Raw genomic sequence first — 23,961 nt, 5'->3', positions numbered from 1 at the left:
TTGAAAAGCGCTCAGTTCAGGCTTGGGGGTGCTCCTCGGAGTTTGGCAGCCTTTTGTTTTTTTTGACATGTGAAAGCTCTAGCTCGCGTGGTGCGGATGCACCCCGCAGGTTCCTCTTTTTTTTTTATCGACGTCGATCACCGTATGCGTACTCGCGCATTTGGCACCTCTAGCCAGACGACAGCGCTTGGCAAGGATCTGGACACTTTTGTTCCACTCCGCTCCGCGCCTGCAGTCGCCTTTTTGCGATATTATCTCGGAGATTGAAGGCCACATGCTTGGTACTAGCGGCTTCAATGTTCACCTGTTCGCCCTTGTCCCACCTCACCGACCCCAAGGGCCCAGTGAAGTTGCTGTGGTGGTCCTGTGTGGATGTCTCGGATGGCGGGGAACGCAATGGTGGGGTTAGGCTGGCAGGTCACCCCCTCCAAGAAAACGCCCGCTTGTCCGGGGGGGGGGGGGGGGCAAACGAATCTGATCGGAAAGAATCGCGGGGTGAACGGGCGGGTGATTAGGAATAGGAGGGAAGGGAGATCTGAGCGGTCGGGCGGTGACGAGATCTGGGGAATGTGTTTTTAATGGACAGAGATAAGGAAGTTCGAGTTCGAGTGCAAAGTGCGAGGCTCGTTTGGATCTAAGGGACCGAGCGATTGAGGCTTAGATGGAGGTGGGTTGAATGGGTAAATCTGAGGCAACAAACATTCCATTTTGGCCTGGGCTGGATTCGCACTCTTGGACAAATAGAGTGGCTCTTGCTGTCCACGGCCTCCTACGGTCTACCTCTAGTGTTTGGCGTGGCTGGCCGGGCTTGTACTACGCTACTAATAATGGAACGAACCGCAAACCTCGATGGCGTTTTTGGGCCGAGCTACTACTGCCTAGTGCCTGTCGGTGAAGGGTTCAAGGGGCTGTTTTGTTTGTGTCTGTTCTCACTTGATAAGCCTACCAGACTACCATTTCGCGCTATCTTGGGCGAGTAGGTAGGCAAAAACGTGCATGGCGGCGTGGGGGAGTCGTGAGCACGGAAGATTTTCATCGGCGGGCGTGATGGTTAGGGGACTCCGGAGGGGGAGGCGGAGACCGGGGGACGGAAGTGGAGACAGCCGATGATGAAGTAAAGGGCGGCGGATGAACTACCAACAACAACACGGAGGCAAAGAAGGTACCCTGGGTGCCTAATTAGGTGAGGGAGGTGGACGAACGAGATATCGGGTACGCGTTCCCCCCCCCCCCCTGGCTTGTGATAGGCTTAGGAAATAAACATGGGCTTTTTCGTTACAGCAGCCATACCTACTATTCTTCAAAGTCTCCTTTGTCTAGCTAGGAAAATGTGGTTGCTGGGTTGTCCAGAAAAGGTAACCTGTGGTGTTATGGCACATCATTTGGTTGGTTCAAGTTGGGTTTGGTGGCTGGTGGTTTGCTTAGTGAACTGTGGCTTTGACGGTGTTGCGGTTCGTTTGTCGACGACGCATTTCGAGATATTTGAGATTATGAGAACATTCACTAGCTTATTTCACTTGCCATATTTCGAGCAGCGGGAATATCGAATAATTGATCTTTGGTTTAGAGCACAGCTGATTAGCACGGTCTAAGGTAGGTAAGGTAAGCATGATGCCGGATGCGAGATGTTGCATATCATTCGAAACATCAGCATCAATGTTCGCCATTTGCAACTAACACCACAAGATCCAACCCCCAAAATTCGAAAACGAGGAAACCAACGTTTCTGATAATTTTTCGCAGTCTTGAGCCGTCCTACTGTAAGAATAATACAATTTGGTATTAAGAGTTGAGAGCAGAGCCGCATCTTCTGCCGCTACGGACTTCATTTTCAACTTGACATCGTGAAGCTTTCACATACGACCATACCCACTGGAGAACTCGGGATCCCGTCCGCTCTCCCATAGATAAGCCAGTGAGGGCCGGATTAGTAGTTGGGTCGGTGACGACCAGCGAATACCTGGTGTTGTATGTTTTTGATCTTTTTGAGGGTTCCCTGGTTGTGTCCATTCACAGGTGAGAGCGCTCAGGACTATCTTAGTATTGCGGCTCGTTTGTTGGTGAATGTTCGGCCCCGTGAGAGATCAGTCGTAGTGTTTCGGTGAATGACTTGTCTGTTGACTTGGTTCTTCTCCGTAATAGTGGAGTGGACCGGTCGAACTGATCATGCTATAACTTGGTCTAGGCCCACTTGCTCTCTTGCTTCAACGGCATTTGCTGACATGACAGACTCGTGAAAGGCTTGAGAACGACGGATTGCTGCTCTATTGAAGGATCCTGGCCTAGGGTTCACTCTAGGGCATACGTAGGTGTTGGTCTACACTGAAGGGTAGTTACCCAGAGAGACATTGTAGAAGAGTAAGTTTTTCCAAGCGCCCAGTTGAAATATATCAAACAACAAACTGCATTCGAATATTTGAAATCGCTGACATCTAGTGGGCAACATTCATTTTCTCTTTCAGCTAGGCATACCTCTTAAGACAAGCCTTATGTATTATGTGAAATCTGGTAAGAATACCAATCTTGATACTTCGAAATACAAGCCGATCTCGGTTCCCCCTTTCAACCCCAGACTCACTCCGTATCCGAAATAACTCTCAGCTTAATCATACTAGACTTGGGCTTCGTGAAAAGCCCCTCCGTCAACCCAGGATCCTCCAGCTCGGCAGGCAACTTCAAAAACTCCAAGTTCCACACCAAGAGCGTTACAATCATCCTCAGCTCCAGGTACGCCAGCCGCTTCCCCCAGCAGCCCCTGGGCCCGCTGCTGAAACTCATAAACGGCCCAGCATTGTTATTGAACTTGACCGCCTCGCTCTCGACCTGCAGCCATCGCTCGGGGCGGAAATCCTCGGCGGGGAAGTCGCTGTGCGACCAGTCGCCGACGCCCTCGCTCGATGCCTTCTGCGAGGTCTCGCTGCGTTTTGCGTCGTCGACGGGCACCCCTGGTTGTACAAAGGTCGGACCGGTGAGGAGAAACATGAGCGTTGTGCCCTTGGGAATGATGTGGCCTAGGACGTTGATGTCGCGGACGGTTTCCTTGGTGATGGCTCCCGCGGGACTGCACAGGCGGAGCGTTTCCTCGATGAAGGCGTCCAGGTAGGGAACCTGCGTCCTGAGGATCTCTTCAATGGTGGGTTCGCGCTTCTGCGCATATGGCCCGTTGTAAGCGGACCGCAGGGCGCTTCGCAGCTTTTGCTGGGCCTCTTGGTGCGCACCGAGATACTTGACCGTGAAGCACAGGGTGCTGTGGGTAGAGTCCTGGCCGCCGGCGATGTATCCCCACAGCATATCGTTCAGCTGCATGCCATCATACTTTGGCTCACGCCCCTCCTCGACGGCCGCTGTCTTCTCCCGGGAGACGACGTAGTCTACCGCCGACTTGTGCTCCGACGAGCCACCCTTGGCGGCTCTCTTGACAGCGGCATCGATCTGGGCTTGTACTGCATCCTTCTTCAACTTCAGGGCCTGACGCGCCTTGGGCTTCAGGTTCTCGATGAAAACGGACAGCTTGGGGAACACGGAGCCAAAGACCGCCGTGATGGAGACGTTGAGAACGTGGAGCGCTGTCACTAGGGCCGGGGTTTCGGGTGACGGGAACTTGGCAACCTGTGCGGACGAACCGCTCGGAACCACAACGTCGTTACCGGCATCTTCAAGGAGCTTGGAATATTTCGTCGTAGTGCTCTCCTCGTACCCGACGCCAAAGACGGCTGTCATCATGATGTCGTAGGTGAGGCCCTCCAAGTCCTCGACAGTCTCGAATGGCAGCCCCTGTGCGAGAGCTGCCTTGCGTTTCCAGAGGCGAATGAAGTCAGAGATGGCTACGTGCGACGCCGGGGCAGAGACCTAAGGGCACGTTAATATTCGTTGACTTGGGTACCTTGAATGCGTTATATCAGATTGATATACTAGAATGAGGTTAAGGAGTAGGGAGATATCTTACAGAGTGAAGGAAACTGTTCGTCATCAAGTCCTTGGTAAGAAACCTCGACTTCTTAAACGACGGGTGCGCGTCCTCCATGGCAATAAAGTGCTCCGACAAGAACCCCTGCCACGCCACGTTATTCATGTACCCGCGACTGAGCTCCTTGCTCCGCTTCGCCATGAGATCCCTCGACTCGCGATAGTCGGCGACAATGACGAGGGGCTTGGAGAAGGGCAGGAGGACCTGCACGACGGCCGACTTGTGCTTGGCCACCAGGTCGTAGAAGAACCTGGTCCGGAAGCGCGCCGCCTTGTCATACTCCGCAAAGTACGGGACGTCGCCCGAGATACGACGCGCCGAGTCTTGGTTGTGCGGGAGGCCTGGGATGGGCTTGGGCATGAGCCAGTTGTAGACGAGGCGGAGGAGGAGGGCGACCGCCGCTATGGCTGCGGTGGTGGTTGTAAGTCCTGCCATTTTTACTGTGTTTATGAGAGAGTGGTTTCCGAGTTACGCAGATTCGTTTGACCTGGTCATGTTCCCAAAACCGTTAGAATCCTGAGACGACACCAAGTCATCTTATACGATACATGCTTCGCCTCTCGACTTGGAGATGAGGCCACTCGGGATCTTCATTACTCCCCGTCAAAATAGACTCCGTTAGAGACTCCGCTGGAGTCAAGGTAGATGTTACACCCGCTTGGAGTATTCGGATTGTAAATGACCGACTGCGCAGTGGCCTTCGGACAACTCCTCTAATCACAAAATCTACAGAATTATGGATCTGCAACGGCCCCGGGAAGCTATCCTAGCCCACCGATTATAACAAGGGTCTTTTGAATTTAACGACGGCCCCCGGGCGGACTAATATTTGTAAATCCCGTAAAGCCAAGAATACGGACACGGCACTTGAATAGGAGAAAGTGGGCGTGTAGGGCAAATAGACTCTGCGCATTGAATCAGCACTATTCCCTTACTCCTCCTCCGTGAATGATAATTAACAGGACAATGGAACTACCGGACGTTCGGCCGAGTGACTCTGTTGCAAGTTCAAACTTTCCGCTCGTCGCCTTTTAGATCTGTTGAGTAAGTCCGGACAAGGCGCACCATTGGTATTATCCGGGTCCGCCTCCGCCTCCATGTCCGCCACTACCACGGCGCAGATCGATTCTCAGCACCGCTTCGCGGGCCTCATCTAATGAATGATACGATTGTGAGAATGACTCGGTTGATCTCTCCTAGACAGACTTGAAATTGGAGTAAGTACGCTCTTACGCTACGTCTTCTAGGACGATTTAAAATGATGGTTCTTTGCGCAAATATCGATCGTATCGTATGCGAGAATATATACAAAATAGGCATACGTTTTCAATGGCAAGAATAAGGCCAAAGGCCTGTAAATGGCACGCTGTACTGGGTCAAACATAGTCACTGGGGATCTGCAAACACTACTTTTCACAAAAGCACTCTGGACTTCCAAATCTTCCCAAGACCGACGAACTGCACTCTAGATAGAAGCAGTGTATTGACCATTATCACGGGAGGCTGGTCGAATTCCACTTCGACTGAAGTGCCCTCTATCTAGAACTTGCCCCCAACCAGTGAATCATCTCAGCCGGTGACTTCATCCGCGAATCAACGAAGCAAGACCCAAGACAAACACACATACGAGGATATCGCTCCTCACCGTCAAGAAGATCTGTCCATACCGCAACGCAGTCTCGGCGTAAGTCTTGATCGAACCAGGCAAGAATCCCACAACAGTCCACAACATGCCCGGCGGAGGCGCCCGTCCACGCTCAATGAAGAACCTCGTCGTGAGCAACACAGCCTCAGTCGTCGCAAAAATCCAGAAGAAGATCTCGCGGCCTTTCTCTATACTGTTGACGTCCGTAACTGCCTCGTCGCTACCCGTAGGGTAATTGTAAGATAGTGCCGTGCGCTCGCGTTCAAGCTTGCTTCCGGAGAAGGTCGTTGTAAGGGCGATGTAGAGACCAAGAGAGATCGCAAAAACGGCGTGGACAATGCGCCAGATGTAGGCGGACGAAGCGGCTTTGGCTTGTTCGGGCGTTTGCATTCCAGGCATACCAGGCATGCCTGGCATACCAGGGAATCCTGCCGGGAAACCACCCTGCGCACCGCCGGCGCCGGGAAAGCCTGGCATTCCGCCGGGAGCGCCGCCACCGGCCATCATCTGCGAGAGCATCTTCATCAAGGGATCGTCTTCACCGCCGGGCATGCCTCCTCCCATACCGAGACCCGCAAAAGGGTTCTGCGGGGCTCCGCCCGCGCCAGGGCCCTCGAAGCCCAGCATCATTTGTCGAAGCTGGTCCTCGTTCATGGAGTTCGGGTCGAAGGGCGGTCCAGCGGCAGCGGGACGGGGTGTCGAGGCCGGTTCGTAGTAGTGCTGGGAGATGTCGATTTCCTCGGGGTCTGCATGGTCGGCGCTCACGCTGGGCTTCGGCAGACCTGATGTGGCCGGAGCTGGGGACGATGATGCTGAGGGAGGCGTCGATACGGGCTCATCTAGATAGAAACCGAAAATCAGCATTTGTGAAGCTCAAAACCGGCGTCTGCACTTGCGCAAGGTGTCGAGAAGGATTCGGTCATCGTACCTCGCTGAAATCCTCCACCAAGACCAGTAATCTTGTTCAGTCTCGCGGTACCGCCAGCACGAATTTTGGCCTCGCGCTTCGCCTTGCGCAGACGTATTTGTTCAGCGGCGCGCTGAGCCGCAGCATCCTCTGACGTTGACTCCGTCATCGTGATTGATTTGGTTTGTTGGCTGTGGAGTGACAGGTTGTCGAGGTGTGACGTTTTGTGGATGATGTTGGCTTTAGCCCGCCCTTGCTTATCTTATCATGGCCAGGTGCCAGCTTACCCCTACCTTTAGGTAGTGAGCTCCAGTCAAGCCACCCAAACCTCTCACCTTCGACGAAAATCGCACTGGTACAGGTCTTGCCAGCCAGCTGCAATTCCCATGCCAGGAACAATTGTAACTGCGCCAGTATTTGCAGAACTGTTAATCTCGACGCCGACTCCATTAAATGGCCGAGTGATATTCTCACCATCTCAATCGAAATTTCGCTGTCCAACTTTCACTGTCACAAGTCCAGATCATCACAGCATCAACCACGGCAGACTTGCAGGCACTTAATCACAGTCTCCACATTCGACTTAAGCTCTAGTGTATACGTAAAAGCGCAGTTGGCTATCATCAACATTTCATGTCCCATGACATCCCATCCCCTTAACTTCGAGAAGGCACTCATGGAGTGGCCTTGCTCATGCTGATCAAACGCTTCACACCGACCTGGGATAAGACATTAGTACATAGTAAGTAAAGTGTTGTAGCAGCGAACTTACCATCCAGTTACCGCATTCATCAGTCTTGTCCCGCTGAATCTCGACTTGGATCTTGTGAGCAACCTCATAATTCTTCTGCTCAATAGCCTCGCCCAAAGCACAAAGTTGATCGATTGTGTCAGGCTTGACCAGCTCCTCGTTGTTCAAGTGATCAAACAAAAGATTGAGGCGCTTTTGAGTATCCTTGACCTGCGCAGCAAAGGATGAAGGCGCGCGAGAAGCTACACGCTGCATATCCGAGCTGAGGACATCGACCAGTCGCTGGGCGTGAGCTGGAATGTGCGACCTGTCACCAGCTGGGTGTCTGGCCTTGGGCGGGGCAGCCGCCTTGGGGGGAGGAGGGGTCGGTTGAGCTCTGGCAGCAGGCGGGGGCCCGTTGGAAGGAGGAGGGCCAGTGGGCGGCCTCGAGGCTGCTGTAGGCGGGGCTCCGTACGGCGAAGCCGCGTACTGGTTTGACGGTGTGCTCTGCTGGGGCGGCGGCGCATAAGGGTTTCTCGGGGGAGGCTGGCTTCCGGGAGGTGGCATAGAGGACCCCAAGGGGGGCTGGCTTGCTTGCGGCTGGGCCGAGGGAGCGGGCGCGTAGCGGTTAGAGGGGGCAGGGCCAGATGGAGGAGGGTTGTATGGCGAGGCAGTGCGAGGCATGGTAGGTGGCGGCATCGCACCAGGCTGAGGGGGCGGAGGAGCGTATGCGTTCGATGCCGATGATGTTGGCCTAGGCGGGGCCTGGAAAGTCTGGGGAGGTCCGGCCAGAGGAGACGTGACACGAGGCGGGGCAGGGCCTTTGGGCGGCGGAGGAGGAGGCGTTGAACCAGTGCGTCCGTACGGGCTCTGAGGCGGGGGACCCGGTTGGTTAGGTTGCTGAGAGAACGGCGAAGAGATTGGAGCGACGCTAGGAGTGGTCTTTCTTGGAGGAGGTGCTTTGGCAACCAGAGGTACATCATTCCAACTCTCCTTGGGGCGGAAGGACGTAGTGGGCGTGGAGTTACGCGGCGGCGGCGGCAACGAACCGAAGTTTGAGGGAGGTGGTCCATAGCCCGAGGGTGCCTGATAGGCCGGCTGGGCGACGGGAGGCTGGTAGCCTTGGCTCGGGGCGTAGGGCGACTGGCCGGCAGGCGTGTAACCACCGATTGCCGGGGCAGCCGGGGCATACGGGTTCGACGCAGCTGCCGGTCCGGTTGCTGCCACGAGAGCCGGCCCCGTTGGTGCGTACGGGCTAGCACCGACAGGAGTCTGAGCAGGGGCAGTGGGCTGGTAGGACTGATAACCGGGGGTGGCCCGGGGATTGGCCGCCGCAGGAGGCTGTCCCGGACGACGTCCAGCAGCCGGCGCCTTTGGTGCAGCCTGCGAGACGGCGGCCTTGCCCGTAGCCCGTGCCAAACGCTCCCTCGCCAGCTGCGCCTCAGGGTACTCCTTGGGTAGCAAGTCCAGGTATTTCTGGGCAACTGCGAGTTGACCGTGGGCGGCAATGATTTCGGCGTACTCAGTGTACTTCTCGTACAAAGCTGACAGCTTCCAGTCGGCAGATTGCTCCTTTCCAGAGTCCTGGAACTTTGTGACTTGACGGAAGATGGTCACCTTCTCGATGAAGTGCTGAAGTGATCGAGCGTGCACAGAGAACGTCGAATCATCGCTAGGTTCCTGCATGCCAGCCTGCTCGGCCTCCTCAAGCTCTGTGATCCAGATGGAAACGACCTTCTCGAGCTTTGACCCAACGAGGAAACAGAAAGAAGCATCCTTGCGTGAGCCGTTCTCGAGGATACGGTCGCCAAGAGCCTCGCAGAGATCGGGGAACTCTTTGGGGTCAGAGAACGTGCAAAGAATGGCCATTGACTCCTTCCAGTTCTCGAGGTCGGCGTTGTAGACAACATCCCACAGGTTCTTGGCAATAACTGATCCGAGCAAGCGAACGTAGCTTGGGACACCGTCCTTGCTGGCCAAATAGGCACTCTGCACCTTGTCCACCAGCTCCTGCCCACCGCAGTTGGCAATGAGGAAAGCATCTGCCCAACGCTCTTCCTTGAGGGAGATCTCAGTGGCCTTTGCAAAGTTTCCAAGCATCAAAGCCTTGGTGATGGACTTCTCCACAGTGGTATCCGTGTCGGCCAGCAGGTGGAAAGGACTGTCCGTCTTGGCGCCCTTGGTCGCAGAGAGATTCGACAAGAAGTCTTCTTCCCCTTCTCCGTCGGCCTCGCCCCACATGTTGTCGGGCTTCTCTGCCTCCTTCGTGTCCTCCTCCTTGTCAGCCGCAGCATCCTCAGGCTTCGCCTCTTCTTTGCCCGAGACTCCGTTGGTGATCTCTTCCTCGTTGAATCCGAGGTACTCAACAATACGCTTCCGCGGATTCTCGCCAGTAAGAGTTTCCATCACAAGCCAGTCCGCCTTCTCCTCCTCGGTCTTAGCCTGTTCCTTACGAGACTCGCAGAGACCGACAATATCGCCTGACTGCAGAGACTCCTCGAACTTTTCCGTGGAGGTACCGATGGACGAGTCAACAGAGAACTGGGAGATGGAGATCTTGGTGGACTTTTGCTGGGCATTTTGCTTGAAAATGACAAGCTTTCCGCCAAAGCCAAAGGTAGCTCCCACTGGACGCTCGAACCACTTGGGGGCTTGGCTCAAAGAGAACGACGCTCCCTGAGGCTGCGTCTGAGCACTGGTAAAGAAGTCTTCACCATCGAGATTGTTGTTGGTAGCGGCCTGCGTGTTCGTAGGGTTGGTGTTCTGAAGGGTCTGGACGGTGATCTTGCCGTCAAAACCAGCAGTGGCAGAAAGATTGGGGTTGACGGGGTTGAATCGAGTGAGAAAGGTCCAGTTTGTAACCTCAGGGAACTCTCCCAGTCTCTCTCCCGTTTGAGGGTTCCACACCAGAGTCCTGTTATCTTTGCCGCAAGAAAGCAGCAAATCGCTGTCCTGCTGGCACCAAGACAGGGAAAGGATACCCTGCTCGTGTCCCTGAAGCGTCCTCTCGGGCGCATTAGCATTTCTGAGATCCCACAGAAAAATGACGGGAGCAGTATCGTCGTGAGTGGCGGTCAGGAGCTTCGTTGAGTTGTTGGGATCCCACGCAATGGCGCTGACGGGCTTTCTGTTGTTGTTCAGGGTCAAAGAGGCCTTCTTGGTCTTCAAATCCCAAACAGTGACGAAACCGCCAGAGCCTCCGGTGGCGAGAATGTGCGCAACCTTGCGGTTCCATGCGACAACTTCCAGGTCGTCAGCGCGAGCAGCGGCGGTTCCCAGTCGGAATGGGTTCTCCACATCGTTGATGTCGTAAACGAACAATTCTCCCTTTGCGCCGGCGGTCGCAAGAATATTCGGTCGGAGGGAGTTGAACTGGAGGGACTTGATCGCACCGGTGTGCTTCGTTGTGCGGGACATGAAGGCATCCTCGGCTCCGTCGATGAGCTTCTCGGCATCCCACAAGTCGAGAGAGCCATTTTCGAGGGCACCTGCAATGATACCCCTCGGGTGGTCGGAATCGGCCGGTCCCCAAGCGAGGTCATAGAATCTAAGTGTCGTGAGCCAAGATGTCTGATTGGTAGTGCGGCAGCAGAGCCTACCTCGAGTCGGTGCTGATGCTAGCTATGGGCTGCAGCTCGAGGCCTTGGTCTTGGTTGTCAAGGTTGAGGTCCCACAGCTCCAGCTTGGTCTCATCAGAAAAGTCGGCATCGACAGCTCCAGCTCTAGTGCCGGTGATCAAAAGAGGCTTCGACGGGTCGGGGGACCAGGCGAACGCCGCGGTCCTTGGGATCTCGCGGAGGCGAACCATGATTGCGAGAATCACTCAGTCCCCAGGACTGCACTCGGAGGGAGGGGGGAGACGTTGCTATAAGGAAAGTCGGCCAGTCTAAGAAAGACAAATCTAGCTGCGAATTGGCATTGGTTGACGTGACAGTGACAAGAAGATCTGGCGAGGAAAGCCGAGATTCTCTGGAGTTGAGAAAAGTAAAACCAAGCCTTATGGGAGAGGTGGCTATTAGTCGTTGAGGCGGTAGTGTCACAGTGCACGCTGGCCCTTAGGGAAATATGATGCCAGATTGCAGCCCCATCCCAAGCTCTCCAAGGCCTAAATCGCAGCCATCCATACCCCCCTAGCACTGGACCGTGCACCTCTCAACTGGCCCAAGCAGGAAAAGTAGCGTCACGTGCATCGTCATCACAACAGGGAGAGTGGAAGGCGGAGAGCAGCGGCGGGACATGGAATCCATTACATAAGTGGCCATCTTCACGATGCATCTTCTTTCCTCGGCAATTCCATACATCCTCATTCAAGATGAGAAAGTAGAGGTACAGAAACAAGCCTGTAGAAGTAGGTATCTCCGGCAGAAGATGATGAGGCAGGTTTCCAAAGTCGATGTTGAAGGTGGGTATACCTCAAGGTACCTTACATCAGTGGAGGGGAAGAAGCGAGCAATTGTCGTTGGGTATGGCTTACGTAACTGAACGCTAAGACACCCAAAGAACCACGGCACAGCTCCAAGTAGCTAAAATCCACTTCAGCCAATAGAGACTTACAACAGCTCTTGCGCAGAAACTCCACTTACTATCAGAAAGATTCACTCCATTATCACTTAGCCGCGCTCATTCTCGAGGTATTGCTACGCAGGTTCACGAACTCAACCATCGCCAAACGAATAAAATCTGGGTCAAGATGACGGACGCTGCGCGCTGGAAATCGACCGTCTTCGTTGGTGGACTGGCCTCCATAGTGACGGCCGCCAACGTTCACGATGCATTCATCCCCTTTGGAGAAATTGCCGATGTGTCGCTACCGAAGAACGACAAGCCAAACTCAACAGATCCTCACCGTGGCTTCGCTTATGTTGAGTATGAAGATACGGAGGACGCGAAAGAAGCCATCGACAACATGGATCAGTCAGAATTCTTCGGGCGAGTCATCAAGGTGTCAGCCGCTAAAGTTCCCAAGAGCGCAGACGAGGGCTTGGGCAGCAAGAAGGCTGTCTGGGAACAGGTCAGTCATTCCTTGAATATATGTCTCACATCTTTTGCTCGCGGTTCTCACTACTTCTTATCTTCTTCTTTCTTTACTCTAAATTCTATCACTCTGCTACTATGCCTCTCCTCTGATTCATATTCCTACCTCATCGAGCTTTGAAACAACGTACTGACATCCATCATAGGAGGGATGGCTGGCAGAGCATGCTGTTGGAGAGGAGGATGGATTGGCAACAGACCAGGGCACAGCACAGATTGAGATGCGTGGGGATGACCCCATGCAAGGTTTGGAGGGGCTCGATGTCGCGGGACCACGACCAGAGTGAAGATGAGTTGGTGTGGACGAAGGCGACTGAAGCCTGTTTTGAATTACATAGCGACGGCGTTCACATGGATTTACTGAGATATAAAAGAGGCACGGCTTTTCTCTAATACTCGAGGCGGAGAAGCACAATGAGAAAGGAAATGAAAGCAGCGTCTCTGGTGCCTTTTGATCTGTCTTTGTCGTAGACTTATACAAACTGATCCTCCCTAATAACACACGAGCGCCATGGTCAACCGTTCTCCCGTCGTCCTCATAACCTTCGCTTAGTGGTGCTCCTCTCCGTGGCCGGCGTCGGCGGCAGACTTGCCCTGGCGCTTGAGACGGATGGTCTTGTCGGTCATGAAGTGACGTCCGACAGAGTAGGTGGCAGCGGCCAGAGCGAAGCCAACGACGACACCTGTATGCCGTCAACAACAATTTGACGTAACCTTGAATGTCTAATGACGTACCGAGGGGGATCAGTTCGGGGGGGATCTGGCGGAGCTTGCGCAGTCTCTGGGAGACGGTGTGGCCTGGAATCAACAATATCAGCTCTTGTTAGCCATTTCGCAATACCACAGTTTATCGTCGAGATCGGTATCCGATATCGCGGGAGCCTTCAATGGCTGGGGGCGGGTTTCGACGTACCGACTTGGTCCTCGGCCTAAGGGGAGATGTGAGAATTAGCGATTGCGCTCATCCGGGCCGGCGAAATTTCAACGTACGGGAACGGGGGACATCATGCGCAGAGTCGGGCGGAAAGCGCGGAGACCGAGAGTAGGACGCATTTTGGCGATTTTGTTTTTTTCTGAAGAGGGGAGATTTTTCGGTCCTGTCGGTACGGCGGGAGGGAGCGTAGTTGATCGGGATTGGATCTCAAAATGAGTGTTTAGAAGTTGGACTGGACTTCCATCGGTCTGGTCTGATGTTGGACTGGAGCTCGGTCCACCTTTCTAATGCCTGAGGCCCGATTGGCCATCTTCAGGCATCCACCCGTTCTCGCCCGTCACCACCTGATTCTCGGTGCAGAAACGACCATTCAATTGCTCTCAAAGCATCAACACCGATCGCACGCCGTTGCCCACTCGACCCCATCACCAGATCCGACTCCCAGTCAATTGAACTCGCAAGCCGCCAAAATGTCCGACGATCAGGAGCTCGTTACCAAGCCCTTCAAGTTCGTTACCGGTACGCTGAAGAAATATCCCTCTCCAAAGTATGGTCTGATCTTTTTTCCGAGGCTAACTGATGACCACTATAGCCGGTATGAACCCTCCGCCCGAACCACCGAAACCCGCGATAGCGTCACCTCAATTGAGAGCGGGAATGATGAGCGACGTGAACCTAACATGAGCTTGAACAGGCACCGATGCCCGCTACCCGAACATGAACCAGACCAAGCACTGCTGGCAGAACTACGTCGACTACCACAAGTGCATCAACGCCAAGGGCGAGGACTTCGCCCCTTGCCGCCAGGTCCGGACCGTCCGCGAGTTCTGTTGAAAATTGAAAGAAACTAACAAGTCGCAGTTCTGGCTCGGCTACCGCTCTCTGTGCCCCTCTGGCTGGTACACCCGCTGGGACGAGCAGAGAGGTCAGCACTCCGTCCGTATATCAGAAGCACGCATACTAACACATGACAGAGGCCGGCAACTTCCCCGTCAAGCTCGACGCATAAGCAAATTTGGACTCTGTTGTGAGCAGGTTAGACGGAGGAGCCGGGCGACTGTATTACTTCAAGATGGATCGAGACCTCAAATAGAGCATTGGAGGACGTGTCGTGCGATGACGCTGATGACGCTCCAGGGCGCCGAATATGATTTCGTGAAAACTATCTGTAGTGTCCGCCCATTTGATCATTTGTACAAAAACTTGAACCTTGATACCGTTCCTTTAACCCCGCTGACCAGAAACTCCGTGCGCTCCCCTTGGCCGTTATAATTCTTACGCAAGCTAAGCAGTGTGATGAAGATTGTAGAAGAAGCAAAGAAGTGAAGGGGCGATGAGAAGCGATGCGACTCGTCAGCTCACTTCTTCTTGCTCTTGACTTCATCCTCATCAGAACTCATAAACTCATCGTCCTCATCGAATCCAAAGAACGTTCTCGGCTTATCCTTGGGCGCCTTTGCCGGTTCCGATGGCGGTGTTGACTCTTTCGAACTGCCAACTTCCTCATCACCCTCATCCTCACTCATTTCCTCCTCCGTCTCCTCTGATCCTGTCGATCCTTGCGAAGTACCGAGAAGATTGTCCTTATACTTCCCGGCTTTCATGGCAGCAAGTACCGCTTCGCGGGTTCTCTCGTTAGACTCTTCTTTGTCCTCAACCCACTTTCCGTCGAGGCGACCCTTGCTGCCGTTCTTGATCTCGTCCTCGCGTTTCTCTGCAAGCTCAACGATCTGCTCCCATCTTTCGCGACGCTTCTCTTTCTCCTTCTTCTCCATCTCTGGCTTGATGGCGAGGTACTCCGCCAGAGCCTTGGCCTCGGTGACGGTCCGCAAACGTCTACCGTCAAGGTTTCGGCTTGAGTTGTTGGCATCTCCCTGATTTCGCTTCTTCTTTGAGGACATGCGACCACCAGCGGCTCGAAGCTGGGACCCAAAACCACCCTTGCCACCGCAAAGCGGTACTGAAAGTCGCAAAGAAACAAAGTCATCATCGATGGATGATAGAAGATCAGACACTGGTTTGGTAGACGAAGCTGACAGCTCTTTGTTGGAGACGGTCGTCAGGATAAGGCGGTTATCTGTGGCGGGCAGTCGCTCGTCAAGCTGTTGTCGCAAGTCGCATAGGGTCGTCATCGAAGAAACAGGCAGTACCAGTGTCGATGGTAGGCCCAACCCAGCAAAGGTGCTGATGAATACGTTGACGTTTTTGACAGCCATTTTGAAGTCGGAAATGCTTTACGTCCGTAGCCGAAGAATTTGATTTCTTGATTTGCGCCGACGCAATATTAAGTCGATGTGCAAGTGACGATGTCGAGGCGGGACAAGGACGCGAAGTGCAGGCAAATGTTCAGTGTTTGGTTACAACGATGAATTATGAGATGGGCGCGGCTTATCGCAGATACCTAGCTACTGGGTGAGGCGCAGCACCCTGAGGAAGTGTGGCGGGTCTTGAGGATACATTGATTTATCGCTAGGCGTTATCTACACGTGATCACTCTGTGCGCCATTAGAGCGCCCCACACTTCGTCCGTTCCGCGTAGGGTTGACGCCCACTAGGCTATTCTACCTTCCCACGACGAATTTCGAAACTTTTTGTTAGTTCTCGACAGCGCTCGATCAGACATCCCACTCATCGACCAGCAGCGACCACGACAACCGCCACGATGTTGATCCCCAAGGCCGACCGCAAGAAGATCCACGAGGTTAGATTTACAATTTTCAGGCGTGCTGAAAAATTGGGAGGATAGCGATTGCTGACGACGAAAATTACAGTACCTCTTCCGTGAGGGTGTCCTCGTCGCGAAGAAGGACTTCAACCTCCCCAAGCACCCCGACATCGACACCAAGAACCTGTTCGTCGTCAAGGCCTGCCAGTCGCTCACCTCCCGCGGCTATGTCAAGACCCAGTTCTCGTGGCAGTACTACTACTACACCCTGACCCCCGAGGGTCTCGACTACCTCCGCGAGTGGCTTCACCTTCCCGCCGAGATTGTCCCCGCCACCCACATCAAGCAGCAGCGCTCCCACGCTCCCCCCCGCGGCATGCTCGGCGAGGGCGAGCGCGAGAGAAGACCCTTCGGCGGCCGTGGCCGTGGAGGTGACCGTGGTGACCGTGAGGGTGGCTACCGCCGCCGTGATGCTGGCGAGGGCGGCAAGGAGGGTGGTGCCCCTGGTGGATTCGAGCCCCAATTGTGAGCCTCAACCCCTCGAATGCTTTGCGCATATGTCGATACTGCGCACAGCAAGGGTTGGAACGTCTTTTTGCTAACACATGTTATAGCCGTGGTGGCTTTGGCCGTGGCCGTGGCGCCGCTCCCCCCTCGTAAGAGGATTCTTTCCTATCGGCTTTTACTCTCGAGACGCATTGGCAGAAACAAAAAGGCACCGACATGTACTCTAAAAAGTGGATGGCCGGAACAGTCGCGCGTCTGTTAACGTCACAGACAACGGGGGAAACATCGTGGGAGTTTGGAGGTTAGATCCTCGGAAATCGTTTGCATCAAAAGGTCATGAATTGCAGCCTGCGGCTTTGTGCCGTTTCCTCCAAACTGTGAAACGTCCTTTTGTCCTTCTTACCACGCTGTGATGAGCAAGCAGTGTCTGCCGGCTAGCACGTGGGGTGGTGCTGAAGTTGCGAGAGGCCACGTTCAAGACCCCTTCTGCATGTCGAGGGCAGGCAAAGATGAGAAAAAGAAATGAGAACATGCGCAAAGCATTTCTCAAGTCGAGGATGGACGAGAAAGGGGTCCGTCTATGAAGGAATGTTGAGAGCCTGGGGTAAGCGCCGACGCACGTAGGATAGCTTCAGCAGGCTTCGCACGAATAACGTATGGTTCCAGACATGAATGCGCTTTACCTGTGGCGCCGCAGCCCCTTCTGTGCAAAGAAGCAATGCGCGATGTTCCCTTGCCTTAGCGAATATGCGTGATAGCCTCAAAAGTTGAACGGGATGGCCAGTTGAAGGAATCCCGAGGCGGGTAAGTAGGGTCGTTGAGAAGTGGCGGTGACTGCGTAAATCTCATGACTGCCAGGTTTCTAGACGCCGAATGGGCAAGAGTCTGTATTGTGCCCCCCCCCCCCCCCGCGTAAGGTCGGAACTCAAGCACCCTCTCCACACTTTTGTAAATGCTGTCTGGTTGTGCGTCTTTGTCTCAGCAAGTGAGATGTGTTGCATTGGCTCAGAAGAGACCAGGACGCCTTCCTCAACGTCTTGCCCTGCCTTTGGGTGCCATTGCTCGTTCAGGAAGAGGGTAGGGTTCATCCCCCCTCCCCCTCACTCCTACGTACCTGGCCTTCTTTCTGCACCTGCGCCAGCTTCCGGACGCGGTTACCTCGATATCCCCGAGCCGTGGGATGAGAAAGGAAGAGAAGGTCCTGGGCATGAGTACTTGCCATGAAAGTCACCTCACGCAATCGATGTCTTGTCTAACCCAACCCGATCTCATTTACACACAGCTTCACCACACCATCAGCGGCAGAACATCTTCTAATCTCGGGAGCTGCAAGAACGTCGTCTCAACGCTAGTCGCGCGAGCAAAGACGGACATCTTATCATGCCCCAGCACCTTGTGGTGCAGGTCAATAATCAGAGACACGATTAAGCTATGAGCCACCAAACGCAAATCAAGCCCAACTTCAGGGTGACAGAGACTCAGAATCATATCAGAGCATCCAACGACCCATCATACTATCTTCGCACCAACCCGGTACGTAAGTCAACTGCATGTGGAGGCAGCGTCTCCACGCCAAGGGCTGGCGCTACAAGGCCAGCAAACCGGGGAACAACCGGCGAGGGGGGGGCACTCCAAGGATAGCGCGTGGAGAGAGAATCGCGGGCGCGCATACCTATCAGCAGGAACCTGGACGCCGGGCAAGGTCGAGACGAGTAGACTACGGTAAGTTCATGTCATGTGCCATGGGGTGTTACCACGCTCTCACTCTCCTTGGCCCGGCTTTGGGAATGTTTTGTTGAGGTAGTGTGCCAGGGGAAGAGAGCCGGATGTGCAAGATAAGCACTGCGGCGGTGTCCAAGTGGACCTCCTGGCGGGAAAGAAAAGAAGAGATGGTGTTGTTGATGGCTGAAGTGGTGTTGTCACTGTCTGGTTTACACACTTACAATTCGAGACCAGGACTTCTTGCACGCTCCCCGCTCTCCAATTTGGATGCAGCTCGCTAGCTCTCGCTTCGCTGAGTGGCTCGATGATAGTGTCTCGACCCCGTTCAATGGGATGAGCTAGACAGCTGGACTGTCTGGCGATTGTTGGAAGCTCGTTCGTAGACGTGTTGTCATGGCCTTGCCCCCCCTCACTCTTCGATTCTTCTCCTGCTTTTCGATTATTCCTAGAGCCATTGCCTCCCGACTTTCCCGCGCTTGGAAATCTGGTTGCTGGTGGCAGCCCTGCCCTGCGTGATGACGCCAGGTTTGCAGCAATAACTCCGCTGAAAGTCTGGGGGCGGGGCGATTTTTGGACGGACAGGGGGGGTTTAGACTTTGCTCAGCTCTGTGGTCTGCCAACAGCTCCGGTCTTTCTCAGGTGCTTTTCATCCTCACCGATCAATGTTTGGCCAGGCCAGGCTGGGGTCTTTCTCGAGGCGTGGGATGCCGTCTCGTGTATGTACCATCATTTGTTGGCCGAGTGGCGCGTCGATGTGGTCGAGGATGCGTCTGCGGACGCGGGATGCAGCTACCTACGCCAACATGCCGGATGGCACCACACGAATGAATAGGTACATGAGCTCGGTGTAGCCATCGAAGCTCGCCGATTTGAGCGTACAATGCGAGTCTAAGGGAGGATTTAGATGTAAGTACCCTGACCTCAGACACGCCAGCCAACAACGCCTTGGACCCTGGTCCCATCCTCGTCCCAAGATGCGCCCATTCCCCGCGCTGCTCGAAGGAGGCCTTATATAAAGCTACCCATTCCACCTCTTGGAGCTTCACATAGAAGCACCAAATCAAGCTTCCCCTCACCTCGCCTGTCCTCCAGTGAGTCTCACGTGTACGTTGTTAGCTGCCGTCGTTTCTCTGCTCCCCCTATAGCACAGGCTGAACTTCATTTATTCTCTTAACATCCGCTAACTGAGCATCAAGATACGATAGCACACCTATCTTCATCAGAGCACAAGTCAAAAACCTTTCAACATGTCGAACCTTCCCAAGCAGATGAAGGCTCTCCGGTATGGCCCCCCTTTCTCAACTATGAATGATCATCGGGTCAGCGTGGCAGTTCACGCAACTTTGGTCGCTGGACCATCTACCCCTCCATTGGCGCTAAGCTGACCCCTCATCCAGCTACGAGAAGCCCGAGGATTGGTCAATTGTCCAAGTTCCTCTCCCAGAGCTTCGGGAGAACGATGTTCTGGTCAAAGTTAGAGCTTGTGGTGTTTGTGGTACTGGTGAGTGAACTGTCGTCTCTCGTGTACCATTGCATACGCTGTCCAAGTCGAGAGTGATCTTTTGCATTGATCTGTACGACTAACCCGGACGCCACAGACTTGGTAAAACCTCCCGAACCTCACGGCCTCCAGTCATGCCTCGAGCAACGTAGCTAATATCACTTATAGCACATTCACGAGGGAGAGTTCATTGCAAAGTTCCCCTTGATTCCTGGCCATGAGACTGTTGGTGTCGTTGCCGCCGTTGGACCTGTAAGCAAAGCTATTGTCCACAACTTCCGACGGAATGACTGCTAACATGAAAGCACAGAAAGTCAAGGACTTCAAGGTTGGCGACCGTGTTGCTGCCGACAACAGCGAGCTCTGCAATGAGTGCTTCTACTGCCGACGTGGAGAGCTTTTGCTCTGCGAGCACGTATGCCCGACCCCACTTAACCACTTATATGGACGGATATTGAAGTAACACCTTTTTTGCAGTTTGAGGCTCATGGTGTCACAATGAACGGTGGTTTCGCCGAGTACTGCGCGTACCCTGCCGGCAAGGTCTTCAAGATCCACAACCTTAACGATGTCGATGCCACTCTTCTCGAGCCCGCCTCCTGCGCCTGCCACGGTCTGGATAAGATTCGGCCCCGCCTCGGGTCAAGCGTCCTCATGTTCGGCGCCGGCCCCACCGGTCTTGTGAGTTCACTTCGGCCGGGATATTACACCCTGCACCCTGTGCGCCAATGACTGATCGATGCACCACGATATAGATGCTTGCTCAACTCATGCGCCACAACGGTGGTTGCAATGTCACCATCGCGGCCCCTCAAGGTCTGAAGATGGACCTCGCTCGCAGCTTGGATGCTGCCGATAACTACATTGAGCTGTCCCGCTCCGATCCCCAGGTCCAGTTCACCCAGCTCCAGAAGGATCACCCGTACGGCTTTGACGTCGTCGTTGAGGCTACCGGTTCCGTCAAGATTCTCGAGGATGCCATCAACTACGTCCGCCGCGGTGGCAAGCTCGTCGTCTACGGGTAAGGCAGCAAAGCGCCGTTTTAGCGTACATGGTTGCTGATGTGTCAAAAAATAGTGTCTACAGCAGCTCTGCTCGTGTATCATGGCCCCCCTCCAAGATTTTCGGTGACGAGATCACAATCCTCGGCTCCTTCTCCGAGACCTACATGTTCCGTACGTATCAATCTTCGAAAAACTCTGTACCTACTGCTTGAGTAGGCACTCCAGCCCAATCATACTAACACTCGCGCAGCCGCCACCATTGACTACCTTGACTCGGGCAAGGTCAAGACCAAGGGTATCGTCAACAAGACGTTCAAGCTGGAGCAGTTCGGCGAGGCTCTCGAGTCCATCAAGAACAAGAGCGCCATCAAGGCCGCGATTGTTTTCGATGACGCTACTGGAGTGTAAGGGCTCTCTGTGCCGCAACGCAAGCATGACAGAACAGACTGGTTTCTCTCTCCCCTTTAGTCACTCTCTCCCCGAGTATGAAGTTGTCTTTGACTGTTCGTTGTTGTTTAAAAACAAAAAGTGTCTGCTTGGCTCATTTCATTTCGTTACTTAGACAAGCATCGGATCGGAGTCAGAAGCTGGTGGGACGGCTGTAGGGAAAGACGGCGGTTGGCGAATAGCGAACTTGAAAAAAAGTGGTCGGCGGCGCACAAGAGGTGTTGTTTGAATGGTTGATTACTTTGATGACGACTTTGGGATCCGGTGGTTGAGGAATTGGTTGAGGTTAGCGTAGGGCGGCTCGGTGGTTGCGGAGTTTTGAGAGGTGAGCGAATCCGAGAAACCAAAAAAAGAAAAAAAGGCACCCTCAATGGGTTTGAGGGACAGAGAGAAACTTGTTCTTGTTCTGTTAGTCTTGTTCCTTACCCAGTTTTCCGGCTCGACAATAAAAGAGCGATGAATCACCACGAGTTCCCGTTCGATTCCAGACCTGAGTCCGGAAACGTATGCGTGTGCCTTGGACTGGAATGTTTTGGTTTACGCAGGCCCAAATTATTCCTTCTCATCTCGATTTCCCGAGCAAGACCTACCTTACCAAAGATGATCTACGCAGTCTTTACTCCGCATCATTCATCCGACGCACATGGGACCGAAGCCTATTCCCATTTCTTCTCATTCGTAACCTCTCCGCACTTCCTTTACATTAGCTGGGCAAATTCATCCACCCCCCCCCCCCCTTCCCCCGCCCTCGCGATACAACCACATCCTTACTAAAAAGAGGGTTGAGTTTACGACTGCCGGGTAACGCATCGCCAATCAGTAGACATCCCGCACCTTCTTCTCGTTCACCTCCACACCAAACGTCCCTCGGTGAAAAGACTAGAGCACATGCCAAACTTCACCTTCTTTCTTCCCAACGTTGCGTACCGAGATTGATGCTTTACCCGCTCCCCGCATTAGCAGCTTTCAAGCATTACTCTGCAAAACGTGTTTTAACCCTCTTGGCTGACTCCTTTTCCCCCAACGTAAACATTTCGAGTCAGCCTCGGGGAGGTATCAGCGAGGTGGGCAGCGTTCACAGCGCCCTCTTTATCCACTTAGGTCCGAGTACTTTCTGGAACGTGACAAAAGAAAGGGATCTGGCTGGCAGATGTTGCGCCGCTGACACATGCGGGTCGGGAAAGAATAAGTCAAGTATGCGAGATAGAGAGAGAGAAAGAGCTGAGGCTGAGACTGAGACTCTACGTGCCGCCAGCCCGGCGCAGGTCTCGTCCCCGGACTCTCTTCCACTATTTCTTTTGAGTTAAAGGTGGGGGGGATAGAAGGGCAGGTAAGCGCTCAATGCTTCCCGAAACGGGACGTCCAAGCGAAATGGGAACCAAATAAGAAGCATTCACTCGCATTGCGGGATCCGCCGTCGAAAAAAGCTGTGCGAATGCGGGTGCGGGTGCGTTGCGTTGTGTGCGTGAGCTGGCTCCTGCTTCTGAGCTGTGATGAAAACCCTCGCACTCCATGGGTGTTTCACCGCACAGGGAATTGCCGTTTTGAGGAGGGGGGACAAGACCCCAGGTAGAGGAGGATCGGTGGGTTGATCGATCTGTCATACACGCAGGGGTGTTATCCGAAGTGTTGGGCTCACCGAATAGCAACCATTCTTCGTCTGATGGACTGGCCGTTCTAAACCCCCTGAGGCCTTGTCAAGTTTTGGACGGGGTGTGGCAGGGTAGCAAGCTATGCGAAGAGCTATGCGAACTGTGTTGTGGCGGTGGGTTCTGTTGGAGACGAGACTCAGGTTCCGAGGCAGTTGTGGCAGCTCAATAGCACATGGCATGGCAGCTCAAGCTGCATGTGTTCGTTGTGACGACAGTGAGGCCGTATCTGGGTTGTGATGACCAGGATATTGGACGAGATGGCGAGCGTGTATAAAACCCATTGCTCCTCACCTTGCTTTTCCTATCAACTCATCAATCAACTTCAACTGCAATAACCAAATCTCACTTACAACAAAACCCAAACCAGCTTACTGAACGTCACCACTCCTCTAGCGCTTCCACAAATCAGCACACTAGCCAAAATGGACGCCATCACCCAGGCCATTCTCAACCGCTCCAAGCTGGAGGTGGAGCACATCAAGATCTCGCAGCCCACGGCTGAGTAAGTCATTGCTGCGTATGCAATTGGTGGCATTCTGTGACATAATCTGACTGCTGTGCGAATTACAGCACTTTTGTCATGGGAATCGTGAGCAGGGTCACAGGCACCGGACCCATGGGTGCGACAATGGCACCGATGACCGTCGACATGATGTTTAACGGCGGCTGCTTTGGCAAGCTGGATCTTCCGGAAGTCAAGACCAAGTCTGGCGGTACGGAGGTTGTCGTCAAGGACCAGCTCATCAAGATCCTCGACCGCAACGCCTTCATGGCGTTCGTCAAAGCCATCATGTGCGACGAGAGCTTGGTGTTGCGACTTGACAACGGTGACTGCACAATCAAGGCGCTCGGCCTGTCGGCCAAGGTCAAATACGCGAAGGATGTGCCCATCGTTGGCATGGGCGGCCCCAAGATCGCGCAGGTCAACTCTGCGGAGCGTGGCGGTGGTTTCGTCAACACCATGAAGGTGTACAACCCCAGCCCGTTGGAGATTAACCACGGCATAAGCAAGTTCGAGCTCCGAAGCGAAAGCGGCGAGGTGCTGGCAGAGCTGGAGGGTGACCTGACAATTGTGAAGGGCGACTTCGAGAGCACATTGCAGGGCACGCTTAAGAAGGGCGCGAAGGCATCGGACAAGGCAAGAATGGTCGGCACCGGAACAAAGGAGGCCAACTGGTGCAACGATACGATCAAGTTTATCAACTGCCAATTTTCGGTATCGCCGCAATTTGCGCAGATGCTGTAG

The 23,961-nt window shown here is 54.0% G+C and overlaps 12 protein-coding genes across 12 annotated transcripts; 7 read left to right on the top strand and 5 right to left on the bottom strand.

The window, feature by feature from the left end:
* Positions 1-1,262: 1,262 nt before the first annotated feature.
* On the top strand, positions 1,263-1,592 carry CCOS01_02979 (uncharacterized protein; the record flags this gene model as incomplete). The annotated part of the gene is made up of 1 exon (XM_060451165.1): positions 1,263-1,592. The coding sequence occupies one exon, from the start codon at positions 1,263-1,265 to the stop codon at positions 1,590-1,592; it is 330 nt and encodes a 109-aa protein (XP_060317430.1).
* A 982-nt stretch (positions 1,593-2,574) lies between these two features.
* Positions 2,575-4,402, bottom strand: CCOS01_02978 (cytochrome P450; the record flags this gene model as incomplete). The annotated part of the gene is made up of 2 exons (XM_060451164.1): positions 2,575-3,849; positions 3,947-4,402. The coding sequence occupies 2 exons, from the start codon at positions 4,400-4,402 to the stop codon at positions 2,575-2,577; spliced, it is 1,731 nt and encodes a 576-aa protein (XP_060317429.1).
* Positions 4,403-5,549: 1,147 nt separating this feature from the next.
* CCOS01_02977 (uncharacterized protein) lies at positions 5,550-6,688 on the bottom strand (the record flags this gene model as incomplete). Its single annotated transcript, XM_060451163.1, has 2 exons — positions 5,550-6,451; positions 6,541-6,688. The coding sequence occupies 2 exons, from the start codon at positions 6,686-6,688 to the stop codon at positions 5,550-5,552; spliced, it is 1,050 nt and encodes a 349-aa protein (XP_060317428.1).
* Positions 6,689-7,193: 505 nt separating this feature from the next.
* Positions 7,194-11,057, bottom strand: CCOS01_02976 (WD domain-containing protein; the record flags this gene model as incomplete). Its single annotated transcript, XM_060451162.1, has 3 exons — positions 7,194-7,238; positions 7,292-10,796; positions 10,849-11,057. The coding sequence occupies 3 exons, from the start codon at positions 11,055-11,057 to the stop codon at positions 7,194-7,196; spliced, it is 3,759 nt and encodes a 1,252-aa protein (XP_060317427.1).
* Positions 11,058-11,617: 560 nt separating this feature from the next.
* On the top strand, positions 11,618-12,570 carry CCOS01_02975 (RNA recognition domain-containing protein; the record flags this gene model as incomplete). The annotated part of the gene is made up of 3 exons (XM_060451161.1): positions 11,618-11,651; positions 11,809-12,260; positions 12,430-12,570. The coding sequence occupies 3 exons, from the start codon at positions 11,618-11,620 to the stop codon at positions 12,568-12,570; spliced, it is 627 nt and encodes a 208-aa protein (XP_060317426.1).
* Positions 12,571-12,832: 262 nt separating this feature from the next.
* On the bottom strand, positions 12,833-13,336 carry CCOS01_02974 (uncharacterized protein; the record flags this gene model as incomplete). Its single annotated transcript, XM_060451160.1, has 4 exons — positions 12,833-12,966; positions 13,019-13,081; positions 13,197-13,212; positions 13,274-13,336. 4 exons carry the CDS (start codon positions 13,334-13,336, stop codon positions 12,833-12,835), a joined length of 276 nt encoding a protein of 91 aa, XP_060317425.1.
* Positions 13,337-13,687: 351 nt separating this feature from the next.
* CCOS01_02973 (cytochrome c oxidase subunit 6B) lies at positions 13,688-14,226 on the top strand (the record flags this gene model as incomplete). The annotated part of the gene is made up of 4 exons (XM_060451159.1): positions 13,688-13,736; positions 13,912-14,024; positions 14,079-14,142; positions 14,192-14,226. 4 exons carry the CDS (start codon positions 13,688-13,690, stop codon positions 14,224-14,226), a joined length of 261 nt encoding a protein of 86 aa, XP_060317424.1.
* Positions 14,227-14,575: 349 nt separating this feature from the next.
* On the bottom strand, positions 14,576-15,433 carry CCOS01_02972 (uncharacterized protein; the record flags this gene model as incomplete). Its single annotated transcript, XM_060451158.1, has 1 exon — positions 14,576-15,433. The coding sequence occupies one exon, from the start codon at positions 15,431-15,433 to the stop codon at positions 14,576-14,578; it is 858 nt and encodes a 285-aa protein (XP_060317423.1).
* Positions 15,434-15,879: 446 nt separating this feature from the next.
* On the top strand, positions 15,880-16,542 carry CCOS01_02971 (plectin/S10 domain-containing protein; the record flags this gene model as incomplete). The annotated part of the gene is made up of 3 exons (XM_060451157.1): positions 15,880-15,918; positions 15,989-16,407; positions 16,497-16,542. The coding sequence occupies 3 exons, from the start codon at positions 15,880-15,882 to the stop codon at positions 16,540-16,542; spliced, it is 504 nt and encodes a 167-aa protein (XP_060317422.1).
* A 2,816-nt stretch (positions 16,543-19,358) lies between these two features.
* On the top strand, positions 19,359-21,024 carry CCOS01_02970 (alcohol dehydrogenase GroES-like domain-containing protein; the record flags this gene model as incomplete). Its single annotated transcript, XM_060451156.1, has 8 exons — positions 19,359-19,393; positions 19,509-19,584; positions 19,781-19,864; positions 19,923-20,027; positions 20,090-20,293; positions 20,368-20,633; positions 20,690-20,787; positions 20,867-21,024. 8 exons carry the CDS (start codon positions 19,359-19,361, stop codon positions 21,022-21,024), a joined length of 1,026 nt encoding a protein of 341 aa, XP_060317421.1.
* Positions 21,025-22,659: 1,635 nt separating this feature from the next.
* CCOS01_02969 (uncharacterized protein) lies at positions 22,660-22,884 on the top strand (the record flags this gene model as incomplete). Its single annotated transcript, XM_060451155.1, has 1 exon — positions 22,660-22,884. A coding segment is annotated over one exon (225 nt), but the record flags the coding sequence as incomplete, so codon positions are not given.
* A 253-nt stretch (positions 22,885-23,137) lies between these two features.
* CCOS01_02968 (uncharacterized protein) lies at positions 23,138-23,961 on the top strand (the record flags this gene model as incomplete). The annotated part of the gene is made up of 2 exons (XM_060451154.1): positions 23,138-23,217; positions 23,286-23,961. The coding sequence occupies 2 exons, from the start codon at positions 23,138-23,140 to the stop codon at positions 23,959-23,961; spliced, it is 756 nt and encodes a 251-aa protein (XP_060317419.1).

Source organism: Colletotrichum costaricense (assembly GCF_030867565.1).
Source record: "Colletotrichum costaricense strain IMI 309622 chromosome Unknown Scaffold_3.1, whole genome shotgun sequence".
In the NCBI taxonomy this organism is placed as follows: Eukaryota; Fungi; Ascomycota; class Sordariomycetes; order Glomerellales; family Glomerellaceae; genus Colletotrichum; species Colletotrichum costaricense.
The sequence above is the reverse complement of the archived record's forward strand: the minus strand, read 5'-3'. Positions and strand labels throughout refer to the sequence as shown.